This window comes from Herpailurus yagouaroundi, unplaced genomic scaffold (assembly GCF_014898765.1).
Source record: "Herpailurus yagouaroundi ecotype Mexico unplaced genomic scaffold, PumYag 295, whole genome shotgun sequence".
Lineage (NCBI taxonomy): Eukaryota > Metazoa > Chordata > Mammalia > Carnivora > Felidae > Herpailurus > Herpailurus yagouaroundi.
Genome location: NW_024412512.1, coordinates 2,633,841 through 2,647,644, shown reverse-complemented (window position 1 = coordinate 2,647,644; position 13,804 = coordinate 2,633,841). Strand labels below are relative to the sequence as shown.

The 13,804-nt window shown below is 62.3% G+C and overlaps 3 protein-coding genes across 5 annotated transcripts in view; 2 read left to right on the top strand and 1 right to left on the bottom strand.

The window, feature by feature from the left end:
• Positions 1-307: 307 nt before the first annotated feature.
• On the top strand, positions 308-2,863 carry RAX2 (retina and anterior neural fold homeobox 2). The gene is made up of 2 exons (XM_040461795.1): positions 308-573; positions 1,262-2,863. Exons 1-2 carry the CDS (start codon positions 358-360, stop codon positions 1,598-1,600), a joined length of 555 nt encoding a protein of 184 aa, XP_040317729.1. The 5' UTR covers positions 308-357; the 3' UTR covers positions 1,601-2,863.
• Positions 2,864-3,474: 611 nt separating this feature from the next.
• On the bottom strand, positions 3,475-6,400 carry MRPL54 (mitochondrial ribosomal protein L54). 2 transcript variants are annotated; one of them, XM_040461799.1, is made up of 4 exons: positions 6,135-6,400; positions 5,804-6,008; positions 4,774-4,939; positions 3,475-4,481 (listed from the first exon to the last, which is right to left on the bottom strand). In XM_040461799.1, the coding sequence occupies exons 2-4, from the start codon at positions 5,919-5,921 to the stop codon at positions 4,349-4,351; spliced, it is 417 nt and encodes a 138-aa protein (XP_040317733.1). In that variant the 5' UTR covers positions 5,922-6,008; positions 6,135-6,400; the 3' UTR covers positions 3,475-4,348. The 2 variants fall into 2 exon arrangements, with proteins under 2 accessions (XP_040317733.1, XP_040317732.1); XM_040461798.1 differs by having other exon boundaries at positions 5,804-6,400.
• A 304-nt stretch (positions 6,401-6,704) lies between these two features.
• The window catches only part of APBA3 (amyloid beta precursor protein binding family A member 3), a 7,392-nt gene continuing 292 nt past the window's right edge, over positions 6,705-13,804 (top strand). The window contains exons 1-10 of one of the 2 annotated variants that reach the window (XM_040461793.1): positions 6,705-6,880; positions 7,489-8,078; positions 8,167-8,206; positions 11,182-11,327; positions 11,493-11,579; positions 11,683-11,844; positions 12,277-12,456; positions 12,542-12,754; positions 13,376-13,495; positions 13,593-13,740. In XM_040461793.1, coding sequence (XP_040317727.1) covers positions 7,503-8,078; positions 8,167-8,206; positions 11,182-11,327; positions 11,493-11,579; positions 11,683-11,844; positions 12,277-12,456; positions 12,542-12,754; positions 13,376-13,495; positions 13,593-13,740 — 1,672 coding nt within the window. In that variant the 5' untranslated portion in view covers positions 6,705-6,880; positions 7,489-7,502. The remainder of the gene's footprint in view (positions 6,881-7,488; positions 8,079-8,166; positions 8,207-11,181; positions 11,328-11,492; positions 11,580-11,682; positions 11,845-12,276; positions 12,457-12,541; positions 12,755-13,375; positions 13,496-13,592; positions 13,741-13,804) is intronic. The other variant, XM_040461794.1, reaches the window with a different exon arrangement.

Genomic DNA, 13,804 nt, shown 5'->3' with positions numbered 1-13,804 from the left:
GTCCTAGACAGAGAGAGACGGACAGACAGCCAAAAGCAGACATGCAGGCAGAGGGAATCCAGGAGAGCTCGAGAGGGAAAGAGAAAATAGAGCTGGAGGGACAGGCACCCAGGGAGCCGTGCAGAAAAATGCCCCGAGAGAAGAGGAGGGGGCGGCGGATGGAGAGCGAGACCATCCGAGGTGGACGGAGGGCCGGGCCGGGCCGGGCGAATGCGGGACCCGGCGCGCCTTTCCTCGGCACATCTAACCCCAGACCCAGAGGACTCGGGGGGGGGGGGGCTCCCTGCCCTCCCCAGCTGGGGGTCTCACCACCGCCTGCCCTGCTGCCATCCCGCCAGGTGGGGGTGAGGACAAGCCATGTTCCTGAGCCCGGGTGAGGGGCCTGCGGCGGAGGGGGGGGGGCCGGGCCCGGGCGAGGAGGCCCCCAAGAAGAAGCACCGGAGAAACCGCACGACCTTCACCACGTACCAGCTGCACCAGCTGGAGAGGGCGTTCGAGGCCTCCCACTACCCGGACGTTTACAGCCGCGAGGAGCTGGCGGCCAAGGTGCACCTGCCGGAGGTGCGCGTGCAGGTGAGGGCACCCGGCAGCCCAGGGAGGGAGCCGGGGCCACACTCGGGCCCTCCGGGGGCACAGGCAAGCGAGACACTGGGAAGGCTTCCCGGAGGAGGAGAGGTGGGACTGAGACCTTGGCGTTGGAGTGAAAGTCGGCCAGTCGCGAAGGAGGAAGGGGGCTGGCTCAGGTGGTAGAACTTGTAACTCTTGATCTCAGGGCTGTGAGTTGAAGCCCCACTTTGGGTGTAGAGATTGGTTAAACGTAAAATCGTTTAAAACGAAAGGAGGGAGAGCAGGCAGGCAGGCAGGCAGCGCGGTGTCTTTCTAGGCGCACAGAGCAGTGTATGCAAAGGCGCGGAAGGTTACACCGGGGGTGTTTCCGTGGGGCTGGGTGCGAAGCGGGTGGAAGGGGATGCCGACCGCGGCCGAGAAATGGCTTTCCACGGGCGCCAGATGCTGCGCCGGTGGCTGGGACTCAGCGCCCAGGGCCGAGTTTCAGAGAAGACCCCAGGTCGGCTTGATGGGGGCCGTGGGGGGCCTTCTCAGAGAGGGCCATCTCCTTGAGGCAGGTAACTGCAGGTCAGAGGGAGGCTAGCCGGTTCTGCACAGCGGGGAGCCCCAAAGGAGGACCCAGGGGGGTAGGGAGCGGCGGGCTGGCTCCTCCCCACAGAGCCTGAACCGGGAGCACCCCTCTCACCACCTCCAGGTGTGGTTCCAGAACCGCCGGGCCAAGTGGCGCCGCCAGGAGCGTCTGGAGTCGGGCTCCGGGGCCGTGGCAGCCCCGAGGCTCCCCGAGGCCCCAGCCCTGCCGTTCGCCCGCCCTCCGGCCATGCCGCTGCCCCTGGAGCCCTGGCTGGGCCCCGGGCCCCCGGCCGTGCCAGGCCTTCCGCGCCTCCTGGGCCCAGGCCCCGGGCTGCAGGCGTCCTTCGGGCCCCACGCCTTTGGCCCAGCCTTCACGGAGGGCTTCACCCTGGAGGAGGCGTCCCTGCGGCTGCTGGCCAAGGAGCACGCACAGGCTCTGGACAGGGCCTGGCCTCCCGCCTGAGTCTGGGGCCCGCCCGTGGCCACCCGTGCCGGTGCCCCTGCCTTGCATTCCGGGGAGGAGGTGGCCTGGCGGGGGCCTCGGCCTCCCCGCCTGCGGGCCGGGCAAGGGGTGGACCGTGAGGCTCTGAGGCAGTAAGGCTGCATCGCAAGACACGCCCAAGTCCCCCTGCCCGCTCCTCGTCCCTCACGGCGGAGCCCCGGCTCTCTCAGAAGTGACCAAGAGCAGCAGTGGCCGCCCATGGCCCTGGCGTCTTTCACTGTGTGTCCCCTGCGTGCCCGTCGCTTTACCCCTCATGACAGCTGCTTTACGGGGGAGGAAACCGGCCCAGGGAGGCCAGTTTCCACAGCCACACAGCCGCTCGGGGTGGAGCCGTCCTTCAAGCTCGTTGCCCAGGCCCAACACCCCAGGTGCCACGCCGAGCCCACGCCGGTGTGGGACGCGGGGGTAGCCGGGCTGGGCGCAAAGGGCGGGTTCTCAGGCAGAAGCAGGAGGACGCTCTGCTCCCTCTGTAAATCAAAATGTGGCTTCTGTCCCCACTGACCACAGACCCGGTCACGTCTCCCAGCCCAGTGAGGGCGGGATGGGCCCTGCTGGCAAGACCCACATTTGTCCCGTCCAACCCAGCCATGTCTCCCTAGGGCGTGACGGACACCCTTCCGGAACTCGGCTGGACTCCTTGGCAAGGGGGCCACGGAGGGCAAGGAACAGGGTGTGAGCAGGCCGGAGGCCCCCTCCCCAGCGTCCGCAGGACACGGGACTTCCCCATAGGACGGGGCAGCCCAGGTCACGACAGGAGGGGAGGGGCTGGAAGGCAGGAGGTGCACGTAACCGCCCTCCCTTTGAGCTCTGTCCGCGAAGTAACCACAGGTTCACTTCCGGGTCCTCACATCAGTGCACACCCACTGGGTGGGGTTCGAGCTGCCCCGCTCACCTTGGCTCACGTGACACCTCACGCAGGAGCCCCCTGGCCCTGTCTTCTTCGCGTGGTGGCAGCCAGGTCAACAGCCCACCCACGCATCTTCCATCCATCTGACCGCTGGCCGCCCACCCGCCCACCCCCCACCCATCCATCGTCCGGTGATCCCTCTATCCATCCATCCACTGCGCGACGGTGAACAGAACGAGACAAAAATCCCTACCCCGACGGAGTTGCCACTCTGATGGGAGACAGACACAAGCACAATTAAATAAACACCGACAATCATTCATAAAACACCAGCTGGCTGTAAGTGCTGGGAGAAAATAAAACCAGAAGAGGCAGTCAAGTGCATGCAGCAACTGTAGTTCGACAGGGCGGTCGGGGGGCCTCTCAGACATGACATCACGGAATTGGAGGAGGTAAAAGAGGGAGCCATGGGAACACCTGCGGGGGGTAGCCACCCAGGCAGCGGGAACAGCACACCCAAAGGCTCTGGGGCAGGACCGGGGTTGGCACGAGGCAGGAACCACCGGGAGGCCCCTGTGGCTGGAGCAGCGAGGTGCCCGCAGGGAGGTGACAGGAGGCAGGTGTGGCAAGGCCTTGTAGCCGTTACACCTCTGTTTTCACACCGAGAGCCAAGGGGATCCACGGGAGGGTTGGGACCCTCCGCCTGCTCTGGGCGGGCCACAGGGAGGGCAAGTAATCCGCTTGGGCAGAGTCTTCCTAAGAGGATGAGGACTCCCATTTTCCTGGGACTAGACGGAATTAGTCCCCAGCCCCACCCACCCAGCCACACAAGCAGAGGAGCCCCGAGGGCCCCTGGTCCGGCCCCCAGGGGGTGCCCTCATCCCATCCCCCCACTCCACCCCCTGCAAGCCCCAGCCTCGGCCCTGGGTCCCAGGCAGGGCAGGAGTTAGGACTGCCGGGAGCCGGGGTTCTCACTCAGGTCTGTGGGTCAGGTTCGCAGGGTCTTAATGCAAGATTCCGGGATGCGTCTCCTGCGGGGGGTGAAGGTGAGGGAGGGGGTGGGGGAGACCGAGACCCGGGTACCAGACGGGTGGACGGGAGGATGGTGGTGAGGCCCAGGTCCCCGGGCTGTTTCAAATGACCGGCCCATGCAGACGACACATGACTCTGGCCAAAGAAGGAAAACCAAGTCCCTTCCCTCTGGCTGGGCTGGCTAAACTAAGTAGGGGGCTTCAGCCGGGGGTCCTGGGGCCACACTCGTCCAAGAGAACTAGTCCCCGGGGCTACAAGGACCCAGAGACAGAGCCACACACCTGGACACTGAAGTCCCCGAGGCCAGCATGCCTCAGGGCCAAGCCCACCCCAGACACTTCGGCTTCCGAAGGCCACAAAGATGCTTACGGTCCAGGTGGCACAGAGAAGGGTTGAGTCCCTTGCGACCAAGAGAGGTGGGTCTAAAAACACCTCCTCCTGGAAGACGAGCTGGGGCCTCTTGGGCAGCATGAGAAATCCCGAAGATGGACAGCAACTGCCCGGGGGGAGGCTGCAGCCACGGAACCACGGGGCCTGAGTCGCCCCCCGCCCCCCACCTGCCCCAGTCTCCCTCCCAGCTCCGGCAGCAGACGGCACCCAGCAGCACCCAGGGCCCGCGACGACCCCCAGGGCCCTGGTCCAGCCTCACTCTGGGGACCAACCAGGCACCAGGTGAGGGGGCCTCCTCTGCTCTCAGAAAACTCTTTTCTCCAGGCAGATAGAGTCTTCTGTGGGGGCAGGATGGGGAAGATGCTGTGTGCCTCCGGGGTCCTCCTGCCGGGCCTGGTGAGGTCCCTGACGGGTCAGGGCGGCCCCAGGGCCTTCCCCTGCTAGAACTTCCGGTTCTTGCTCAATCGGTTGTGACGCCAGATGTTGTGTTTCCGCAGCAGCCGCCAGTACTCCCGGGTCTCGGGGTCCAGCTCCTCCAGCTTCTTGGGGGGACCCACGTTCATCTGGAACAGCCTGATGCGGTGTGGGCAGGGGTCAGGGCCGCACAGGAGACCCCCACAGCTCCCCCACCCCGGGCACCCTGGGTAGAGGCAGCAGCACACGGGGCCCCACACAGAGGCTGCGCAGTCCTGCCCCAGGGCCTTTGCACTGGCTGTTCCATCCACCTTTAAAGCTCCTTCCACCCACTCAGGTCTGGAGCCACGCATCACCTCCCCAGGGAAGCCCTCTGGAAAGCACAGGGGATCAGCTAGGCCACCTTCACCCCGTCACTTGGTCTCCCGGGTCTCCAGCCTGGCCCACTCACCACTCAGGGTACTCCTCGTCTGGCTTCAGGACCACGTCCTGGCCCTCCTTGTAGATGTTGACGCCCATGGCATGACTGGTGAGTCGGACAGGGTCCGTACATACGTCTGGGTCCTTCAGGGCCTCGCTGACCACACCACCTTTGCCGCCTTTGCCCCCCTTCATGACTGGGGGGTGGGGGTGGGGGGGTGGGAGAGTCGTTTCTGTCCAGCTGCACCCCAGAAGGCCAGCCTTCTTTTCTACCCCTTTCTCCGGGTGGCCCCCGGGTCCCCTAGACTCTTGCCTGCTGCACCCAAAATGATCTTTTTTAATGCTTATTTTTGAGACAGAGAGCGAGAGCAGGGGAGGAGCAGCGAGAAGGGGACACGGGATCCTTAGCAGTGAGTCCGATACGGGGCTTGAAGCCATGAACCGTGAGACTGTGACCTGAGCGGAAGTCTGACGCTCAACCGACTGAGCCACCCAGGCGCCCCATGCACCCAAAATGACTTTAAGTGAGACACAGATATTGCTTTTAACACTGCCGCGCAGACTGACCAGGTCATTGCTCTCCAATTCTGTTTTGATACCTTCTGTTTATCTCACAGAGAAAAAGGTCTGGTATGTGTCTTTAACGCCCAACATTTTGTCAGTTCCCTCCTTTCAACAAAGGAGATCAGGCAAGGCTATACCCAGCTGATTTTGCCTTTGCTTAGGTGGCTAATACGTAGACGGGCCCCTCTGCTTCCTCGAATCTCCGGTGGCGGGTAGCCCAAGGTCACACAGTGACCCAAGAGTTGGGACCCAAGTTCCTAACACCCCGCCCCCCCCCCCCCCCCCCCCCCGCCCCGCAACAAAACACATCCCGCACCGGCGCAGTGAGCCAAATCCCTTCCTAGGTCCCTCAGAGCGCGCCTGCGCAGATAGCTCAGCGTCTGCCTCTTTAAGCTCGCGCCCGGATTCTAGGCACCGCCTCCCACACAAGCGCCTGCGCACTATTAACTCCCAAGTCCCAAACCATGCCCATCTGGGTCCCTCTTAACCCAGCTCACCCGGTCTCTTGGCGTAACCCCGTACAAGGAGTCTTCCAGGCTCGACAGGGACCGGGAGCTCCCGGGCCGACCAGCTGGCCCAGGTCCGCGTAGCCCCGAAGAGGCATCTGGCCGCCATGGCGTATGCCGGCTGTCCGCACGTGCACTTTTCCGGGAGACGACAGCGGCTAAGGGGTGCTTGGGAGTTGTAGGCTCCTAGAGATTTCTGGGAAATGTAGTACTCCACCGTTAGCCATTCCCCGTGACTTCTTTTACAGGGGTCTTCAGTTACCGTGTGAGGGGACTTTCCAAAGAGATTTCATTTACTTATTGCCCTTCTTTGGTTACTTACCACTTGAAGATCACACCTTATGCATTCCTGATTCTATTCAATGAGCAATTACTGAAAACCTAAAAGTAATTGGCTAATACTTAATAGCCTCATTATCCTCCAGCCCTTTTGCTAAATCTGTAGCCAGCTCGATCTCGTTTAATCCTCACCAGTAGCAGGTAGCTGCTATTATTATCCCCAGTTTATAATTGCGGAAGCGAAGCTCAGGGAGGGAAAGTTATGCCAGGACGCGCCATCCCTCCTCCCTACTGTGAGCGAAACCGGAAGTCCATGTAAAATAGGGTCCCGGCGCTGCTTCCGGTGTCCCTGGAGTCGAAAGAGACCGCCTCTCCCTTTGATATTTTCCAGTCCCATTTCTTCTCATCCATTGGGATAATGCCCACAGCCGCAGAAGGCAGGCAATGATCACTAACCCCGTTTTGTAATTGAGGAAACAGGCCCAGAGGCCAGCCCGGGCTCTCACTCTGTGTAAACAGAGCATTTGGACTCGAACCCTTGGTTCCGACACCTGGCGCTCCGGCGCCGCGAGGCTCGCCGGGAGAACTACATTTCCCAGCAGGCCCGGCAAACGCGCGCAAGCCCAGTGGGCCGGGAGCGCTGCGCGGACGGACCTGCCGGCGCCGCGGCCACTGGAGGGCTGTCCTGCCGGGGCGTGGGGTCCTGGGGGCCGTGCGGGCTGAGGCCACCTCGGTGTGGGAAGTGAGTGGCCTGACGGGGCAGAACGGGGTCTGGAGCCGGCGGCTGAGGTAGGGGGTCTGAAGTCTTGAGTCTGGGGTCTTCGGGAGGACCGGGGTCTTCACTTGTAGCTTTAGGCTCGAGTTAGGTCTTCAGGCTGGGTTCTGAGGTCCGGGTCAGAGCCTGGGGTTGATCTTGAGCGTGACATTGGAGGTTTTGAGACGAGGCTCTGATTTCTGGGGTCTTGGATCTCGGCTTAGACTGAGGTCTCATGGAACTGTACCAACCGGGTCTGTAGAGTCAGGGTGTGTCTCCCACCTGGGTTACAAGGTCGCGGTGGAGGAAGATGTGGAAGAACTAAGTCTGGGGTGACGGGGTCCACGGCTGGGAGAGGCCTGGGGTGACGGGGGGGGGGGGGGGGGGCCCCGGGGGTTGGGGCCGGGGGGGGGGGGGGGGGGCACCCCCCCCCCACCTCAGGGTTTGGAGCCTGTGGAGCTACTGTCTTACAACGGCCTGTTCTGCGCCTCAGTTTCCTCATCTATACAATGGAGATCATAGCGGACCCTTCCTTGGAGGGTATGGTGCGGCTTAGGTTATGTGTTCTGTAGGAGCGGCCCCCACCTAGAGCCTGGCACCTGGCTGGCACTCAGGAGATCGTATCTTTGAATCTCTCTTTCAGATGCTGGCCCAGGCATGGAATCCCTGACAACTTCCCAGTCTCCCCCAGGCCCTCCAGCTATGGACTTGGAGGAGCCCAGGGACGCCCTTTCACCCCCTCAGGACGTCACCCCCAACTGCCAGTGGGACCCGGTGCCGGGAGGCCCCGGCAGCCTGAATCAGATGGAACTTGATGGGCCAAGTATTCGGGAACTGGTGCAGCAGTTTGAGGCTCTGCCTGGTGATCTGGCGAGCTTGTCCCCAGACGGACCTCCCTGCCCCCTGCACGTTGCCACCGGCCACGGCCTGGCCTCCCAGGACGTCGCTGATGCCCATGGGCTCTTGTCTGCCGAGGCCGGCCGGGACGACCTGCTGAGCCTTCTGCACTGCCAGGAGTGTCCTCCTCCCCAGTCTTGTCCGAAGGAGCCTCCGGACCCTGCTCCTCGCCTGTTGCAGCCCCCTGAGGACCCAGACGGGGATGCCGGCCCCCCGGAATGGCCGGAGGGCGCTTCTGCCGAGCAGGCCGGCAGCCGGAGCTCAAGCAGCTCCCCAGAACCGTGGCTGGAGACAGTCCCTCTGGTTGTTCCCGAAGAGCCCCCTGCCAGTGTCCAGGTAGAGCCTGTCCCGCCTCCTGGGCCGCCTCTGCTGCCAGCAGCCAAGCCAGGGGACTCAGTCCTGCCCCTCTTCTGTCTTCTTCCAGAGCCCCAAGACCCTGGTGCCATACCCTGCCCTCCAGGAGGGTGAGTGTCCTGTCCACCCTGGCCGCAGGGACTGGGCAGTTTCAGAATAGCCCAGCTCAGGCTCCCAAATTGGCACAAAGTTGGCCAGTGACGAGTTGCTTCTAGAGAGGCTCTGAGGTTGGTTGAGTAGACTCCAGACGGTCCGGTGAGAATGTTCTAGAAGGAATTGGGACGGAAGGGCAGGTTTGCCATGTGGAGCACCGGGTTCTAGAGCAGGGGTTGGCAGATCGCCATCTGCGGACCACATCCAACCCGCCGCCTTTTCTGGCACGCCTCGTGAGCTAACCAGCTCTTAGGTTAAAAAAAAAAATTTTTTTTTTCATGTTTTTATTTTGAGAGCGAGAGTGCGCACGAGCAGGGGCGGGGCAGAGAGAGAGGGAGCGAGAGCGTCCGAAGCAGGCTCCGCGCTGTCAGCACAGAGCCCCACATGGGGCTCGATCTCATGAACCGCGAGATCGTGACCTGAGCCGAAGTCAAGAGTCGGTCGCTTCACCGACTGAGCCACCCAGGCGCCCCGGCTCTTACGTTTTGAAGCGGTTGGAAGAAAACGGAGTAATATTTCTTGATGCATAAAAAAGATGTGCAACTCAAATTCCGGCATCCACAAATAAAGTTTTATTGAGACACAACCAGGCCCATTCATTCACGGACTGTCTATGGTGGTTTTCATGTTACAACGGCCAGGGGTTGAGTAGTTGCAACAGAGACCGTCTGGCCCACAAAGACAGACATATTTACTGTTTGTCCCCTTGCATAAGAAGTTTGTCAATCTCTGCCCCGAAGGCGTGGAAAGAACTGGTTCTGGGCATCTAGAATGTTCTAGGACTTCCACCTAAACTACCTGAGGCTATAAGTCAAAGAGCAAAGTTTTATGGTTGTGGGAAGGGGAGCTGGTTTGGACCTATGGTTACAAGGTGCCGGAATCATGGGTGGAGCTATGAGTCACCCAGGTAGTTCCAGATTTTGGCACTTTGCCTGTGGTTCTAGATTAAGAGAACCTGGGCCGGTGAGAGTGTTCTGGAATGAACAGAGCTATCTAGACTGGGGGGTTTCATAATCATGGGTGGAAAAGAGCTTATCTGCCGCTCCAGACCAAAGCAGGGTGTTTTGCCACTGTGGGTAGGGCCATCTGATTCTAGAGTACTCAGAAAGTTCTAGAGTTGTGCTATACAATAGAATCATAACGTGAGCCACGAGTGACTTTCGATTTCCTAGTTCTCTGCTTTACAGAAAAAATAAGTAAAACTGGTAACATTTTTTTAATTTTTAAAAAATATTTATTTATTGGGGCACCTGGGCGGCCTAGTGGGCTGAGCGTCCAACTTCAGCTCAGGTCCTGATCTCGCGGTCTGAGAGTTCGAGCCCCGCGTCTGGCTCTGTCCTGACGGCTCAGAGCCTGGAGCCTGCTTTGGATTCTGTGTCTCCCTCTCTCTCTGCCCCTCCCCTGCTCGCACTCTCTCTCTCTCTCTCTCTCTCTCCCCCTCTCTATCAAAAATAAATGTTAAAAATATATAGAATTATTTATTTATTTTGAGAGACGGAGAGAGAGGGAATCACAAGCAGCCTCCACTACGTCAGCACAGAGCCTGACACGGGGCTCGATCCCACGATCCGTGAGATCATGACCTGAGTCAAGACGAAGAATCAGATGCTTAACCCAGTGAGCGCCCCCCCCCCCGCCGGGGACTCCAAAATTCATACCATTTTAACTAACTCAAACGTATTTGAGTGTCGTTTCAACGTCCAACCGGTATCTACAATTGTTTTTACGTTTTTTTCCTACTAAATTTTCAAAATTCTGTGTGCGTTTTACACGTCACAGCATATTTCAGGGGCACGACACCCACATGTGCCTGGCTGTTAGCATATTGGATGGTGCGGTTCTAGAAGCTCAGAGTAGAGCTGTCTGCTGTTCCAGAATGCTTAGGGTCTTCCAGACCTGGAACAAACAAAGCAATGGCTCCCGGTTAGGACACTTTAGAACTGACCGAGCTGTCTGGTCTGGTTCTAGACTGCTCAGGGAATTACAGAACCAGGAGGGGAACGTTCTGCGTGTTTCTGGGCTGGGTTGGTGGAATTCTAGAACTTTGAGCAGAGTTGTTTGTTGCTGGGCTGCTCTGAAAATTCTTAGAACCACCGGGTACAACTGAAGTGTCGCAACTATGTGAGGATGTTCTAGAACCGTTAGAAGCATGACCCGATGCCGTCATGATGAAGAAGTTACAGAATCATGGAGTGGGGAGATGTGGTTCTGGAGTGGTGCCCATTTCTGGCCGCCCCCCCCCCCCCCCCAGAATTCTGTGGTCGGAGACTGTCGGAGAGTTCTGGAGTCACAGAGGGGAGCCAGCTGGGGTTCTGGACGGTGTGAGTTTTAGAAATGTGACGAGGGGTCTCTTTCTGCTCTAATTGGGCAGTTCTCTGAGTATGAAACAGAGTCGTCTGCAGTTCTGGGCTGGCAAGGGAGAAATCTGGAACGGTGGTCAAAGCTCACTGGCTCTAGATGGATTCGGGGGATTCCAGAACCACCGAGTGACGTTGACTTCCTAGGACATTGCTGGTTTTAGAAGTGGGACTGCCTGGTTGTAGCCTGATGACAGAATTCTAGAAACACAGGGTGGAGGTGTCCGCCGTGAGCTTTTTTTTTTTTTTTTCTGGGGGGCTCTGACCCTGGTTCTAGACCCTCAGGGGTCCAGAAACTGGGTCATCTGGCCCAGAGTCCTTGAGCCGTGGACAGAGTCAGCTGGTTCGAGACTGACGAGAGGGCTCTAAATCTGTTAAGGCCAAGCTGCTTGTCCCTCCTGCTGCTGGGATGGTTCTGGAACGGCGGGCAGACCCGCGTGGCTCAAGTGCTAGGCTGGGGTGTAGAAGTCGGTGCTTCCAGACCACCATGGGAGCCGGGACCCTGGGCGGAGCGTGTGGGGCTGGACACGGCCGGCGGGGCTCTTGGGCTGACCCTCCTCCGCTGTCGCCTTCAGTCCCTGGTCCCTGTGACCATGAAGACCTCCTAGACGGTGTCATATTTGGGGCCAAATACTTGGGCTCCACCCAGCTGGTGTCCGAGCGGAACCCGCCCCCCAGCACACGCATGGCCCAGGCCCGGGAGGCGATGGACCGCGTCAAGGTGAAGCCAGGGCCGGGCAGGTGGGGCTCCCCAGGGCCGGCGGGAGGTGGGGGGGCAGGGGGGAGCCGCAGGCCGGTCCTCGAGGCCCCTGGAGCCTGGCGGGGGTGGGGCGGGCAGAGGCTGGGTCTTCGTGGGCCTCCACTTCCCACCCACCCCCCCCCACAGGCCCCCGAGGGGGAGACCCAGCCCATGACGGAGGTGGACCTCTTTGTCTCCACCAAGAGGGTCAAGGTTCTGACGGCTGACTCCCAGGTACAGGGCCGGGCCGGCCTCCGGCCTGGGGGCGCCCCCGCCCCCCTGAGGGTCTGCACAGTCCGCCCAGGCCTGGTCTCCCCCCCCCCCCGCCCCCCTGCAGGAGGCCATGATGGACCACGCCCTGCAGACCATCTCCTACATTGCCGACATCGGCAACGTGCTGGTGCTCATGGCCCGGCGGCGGCTGGCCCGGCGGCCGGCGCCCCAGGCACACAGCCGCCAGCTCTACAGGATGATCTGTCACGTCTTCCACTCAGAGGACGTGAGCAGCCCGGCTCCGGGCATCCGGGGGGGGGGGGGGGGGGGGAGAGGGGGACTCGGGCCCGCCCTGCGCTCTTCCAGAGACCCCTTGTCACGCCGTCCCTGCAGCGTCCTCCCCTCGGTCCTCAGCGCTGTCGGCTGTCTCCCCCACCACCCCCTGGGCCTCTGGTCTTTGCCATAAGCCTCAGAGACTGGCCGCCCACCCCCCAGCCTTCCCCCCTCTGGGCCGGTGTCCCTCCCCTCCCCCGACAGATTCCCCAAGACAGCGGCTGCTCTCCACAGTCCCCGTGGCCACAGTGCACGGGGCTGTGTCCCAGGAACCCTGTCTCTGGCGGGGCCGGGAGGGCTCAGCCCCGAGGACGCCCGAGGGTCTGGGAGACCTGAAGGAGGGGGGCGGGACACCCCCCGAGAGCCGCTGCCCGTCGCCACGCAGGCCCAGCTCATTGCTCAGGCCATCGGCCAGGCCTTCAGCGTGGCCTACAGGCAGTTCCTCCGCGAGAGCGGCATCGACCCCAGCCAGGTGGGCGCCCAGCAGAGCCTGGGGGCCACGGGCCCCGGCCACCTCCACAACGGGGACCTCGACCACTTCTCCAACAGCGAGAACTGCAGGGAGGTGAGCGTGCGGGCCGGGGGGCCCCTGCCAGCCCCCCTCAGAGCCGCCCCCCAGCCCCCCCCCCCCCGGGGGCCCCCCCCCCCAGGTGTGCATCGAGAAGCGTCGGGGCGAGGGCCTGGGCGTGGCCCTGGTGGAGTCCGGCTGGGGCTCCCTGCTGCCCACGGCCGTCATCGCCAACCTGCTGCACGGGGGCCCTGCCGAGCGCTCGGGGGCCCTCAGCATCGGGGACCGCCTTACTGCCATCAACGGGACCAGCCTGGTGGGGCTGCCCCTGGCCGCCTGCCAGGCCGCCGTCCGCGTGAGTCCTCTCAGGGTGGCAGGGTGCTTTCCCTGGGCCAGTCCAGAGGGGCATGGAGCATTAAGTCCCCCCCCCCCCCGCCCCAAATGCCCCGTGCTCTGGGAAACTGAGTCTTGGAGAGGGGATGTTGTTGGTCCGGGTGACCATGATGGGGTGAAGGCAGGATGGGAGCACCAGCAGCCCAGCTACAGAGCCGGGGGCCTCCCTCTCCGCCGCGAGGCAGCAAGCGTGTTCTTGAGTCTGGACCCTTTTGTTGGATGGGGAAACTGAGGCCCGAACATGGGGAGGGACCTGGCCAGGTCAGGAGGGCGGGGTCCGACACGGCCCACGCAGCAGGTTAAGGAGTGAGCACGGCCGACCTGGCTAGAAGCTTGCTTCCCGTGAGGAAACGGAGGCCGCGGGAAGGGAGGGGAGAGGTCACACAGCTCCGACCCGAGGCCGCCGGGCTTGAGTCGTGTGTTCTTAACTGCTTCTCGAGGAGCCTTCTAGAATCTAGGGCCCTGACTCCAAAGCTCCATTTTACGAGTGGGTAAACTGAGGCCCAGAGGGAGCTGCAGCGTGCCGCGAGGTCCGGCAGCGCCCTGGGGGCCTCGCTAAGCCCACAGCCCCTGTCGCGCACAGGAGGTGAAGTCGCAGACGCTGGTGAACCTCAGCATCATCCACTGCCCGCCGGTCACCACGGCCATCATCCGCCGGCCCCACGCCCGCGAACAGCTGGGCTTCTGCGTGGAGGACGGCATCGTGAGACCCCGGCCCCGGGACAGGGTGGGAGGGGGGTGGGGGGGAGACCGGCGGCCCCCCCCCTGAGCAGCACGGGCCCCCTCCCCGCCCCCTCCAGATCTGCAGTCTCCTCCGGGGCGGCATCGCCGAGCGCGGGGGCGTGCGCGTGGGGCACCGCATCATCGAGATCAACGGGCACAGCGTGGTGGCCACGCCGCACGCCCGCATCATCGAGCTGCTCACCGAGGCGCACGTTGAGGTGCGCGGGCAGCGGCCGGGGCGGGGCCGGGGGCGGGGCCGGGGCCAGGGGGCGTGCCCTCCTGCCGGCCC

Bases quoted from the DNA above. Each gene is read 5' to 3' on its own strand.
- RAX2 (XM_040461795.1), top strand. From the start codon at position 358: ATGTTCCTGAGCCCGGGTGAGGGGCCTGCGGCGGAGGGGGGGGGGCCG. The intron at 574-1,261 runs GTGAGGGCACCC...CACCACCTCCAG, and splicing joins TGCCGGAGGTGCGCGTGCAG to GTGTGGTTCCAGAACCGCCG.
- MRPL54 (XM_040461798.1), bottom strand. From the start codon at position 5,921: ATGGCGGCCAGATGCCTCTTCGGGGCTACGCGGACCTGGGCCAGCTGG. The intron at 4,940-5,803 runs GTGAGCTGGGTT...CCCACCCCCCAG, and splicing joins GGGTTACGCCAAGAGACCGG to TCATGAAGGGGGGCAAAGGC. The intron at 4,482-4,773 runs GTGAGTGGGCCA...ACACCGCATCAG, and splicing joins GACGAGGAGTACCCTGAGTG to GCTGTTCCAGATGAACGTGG.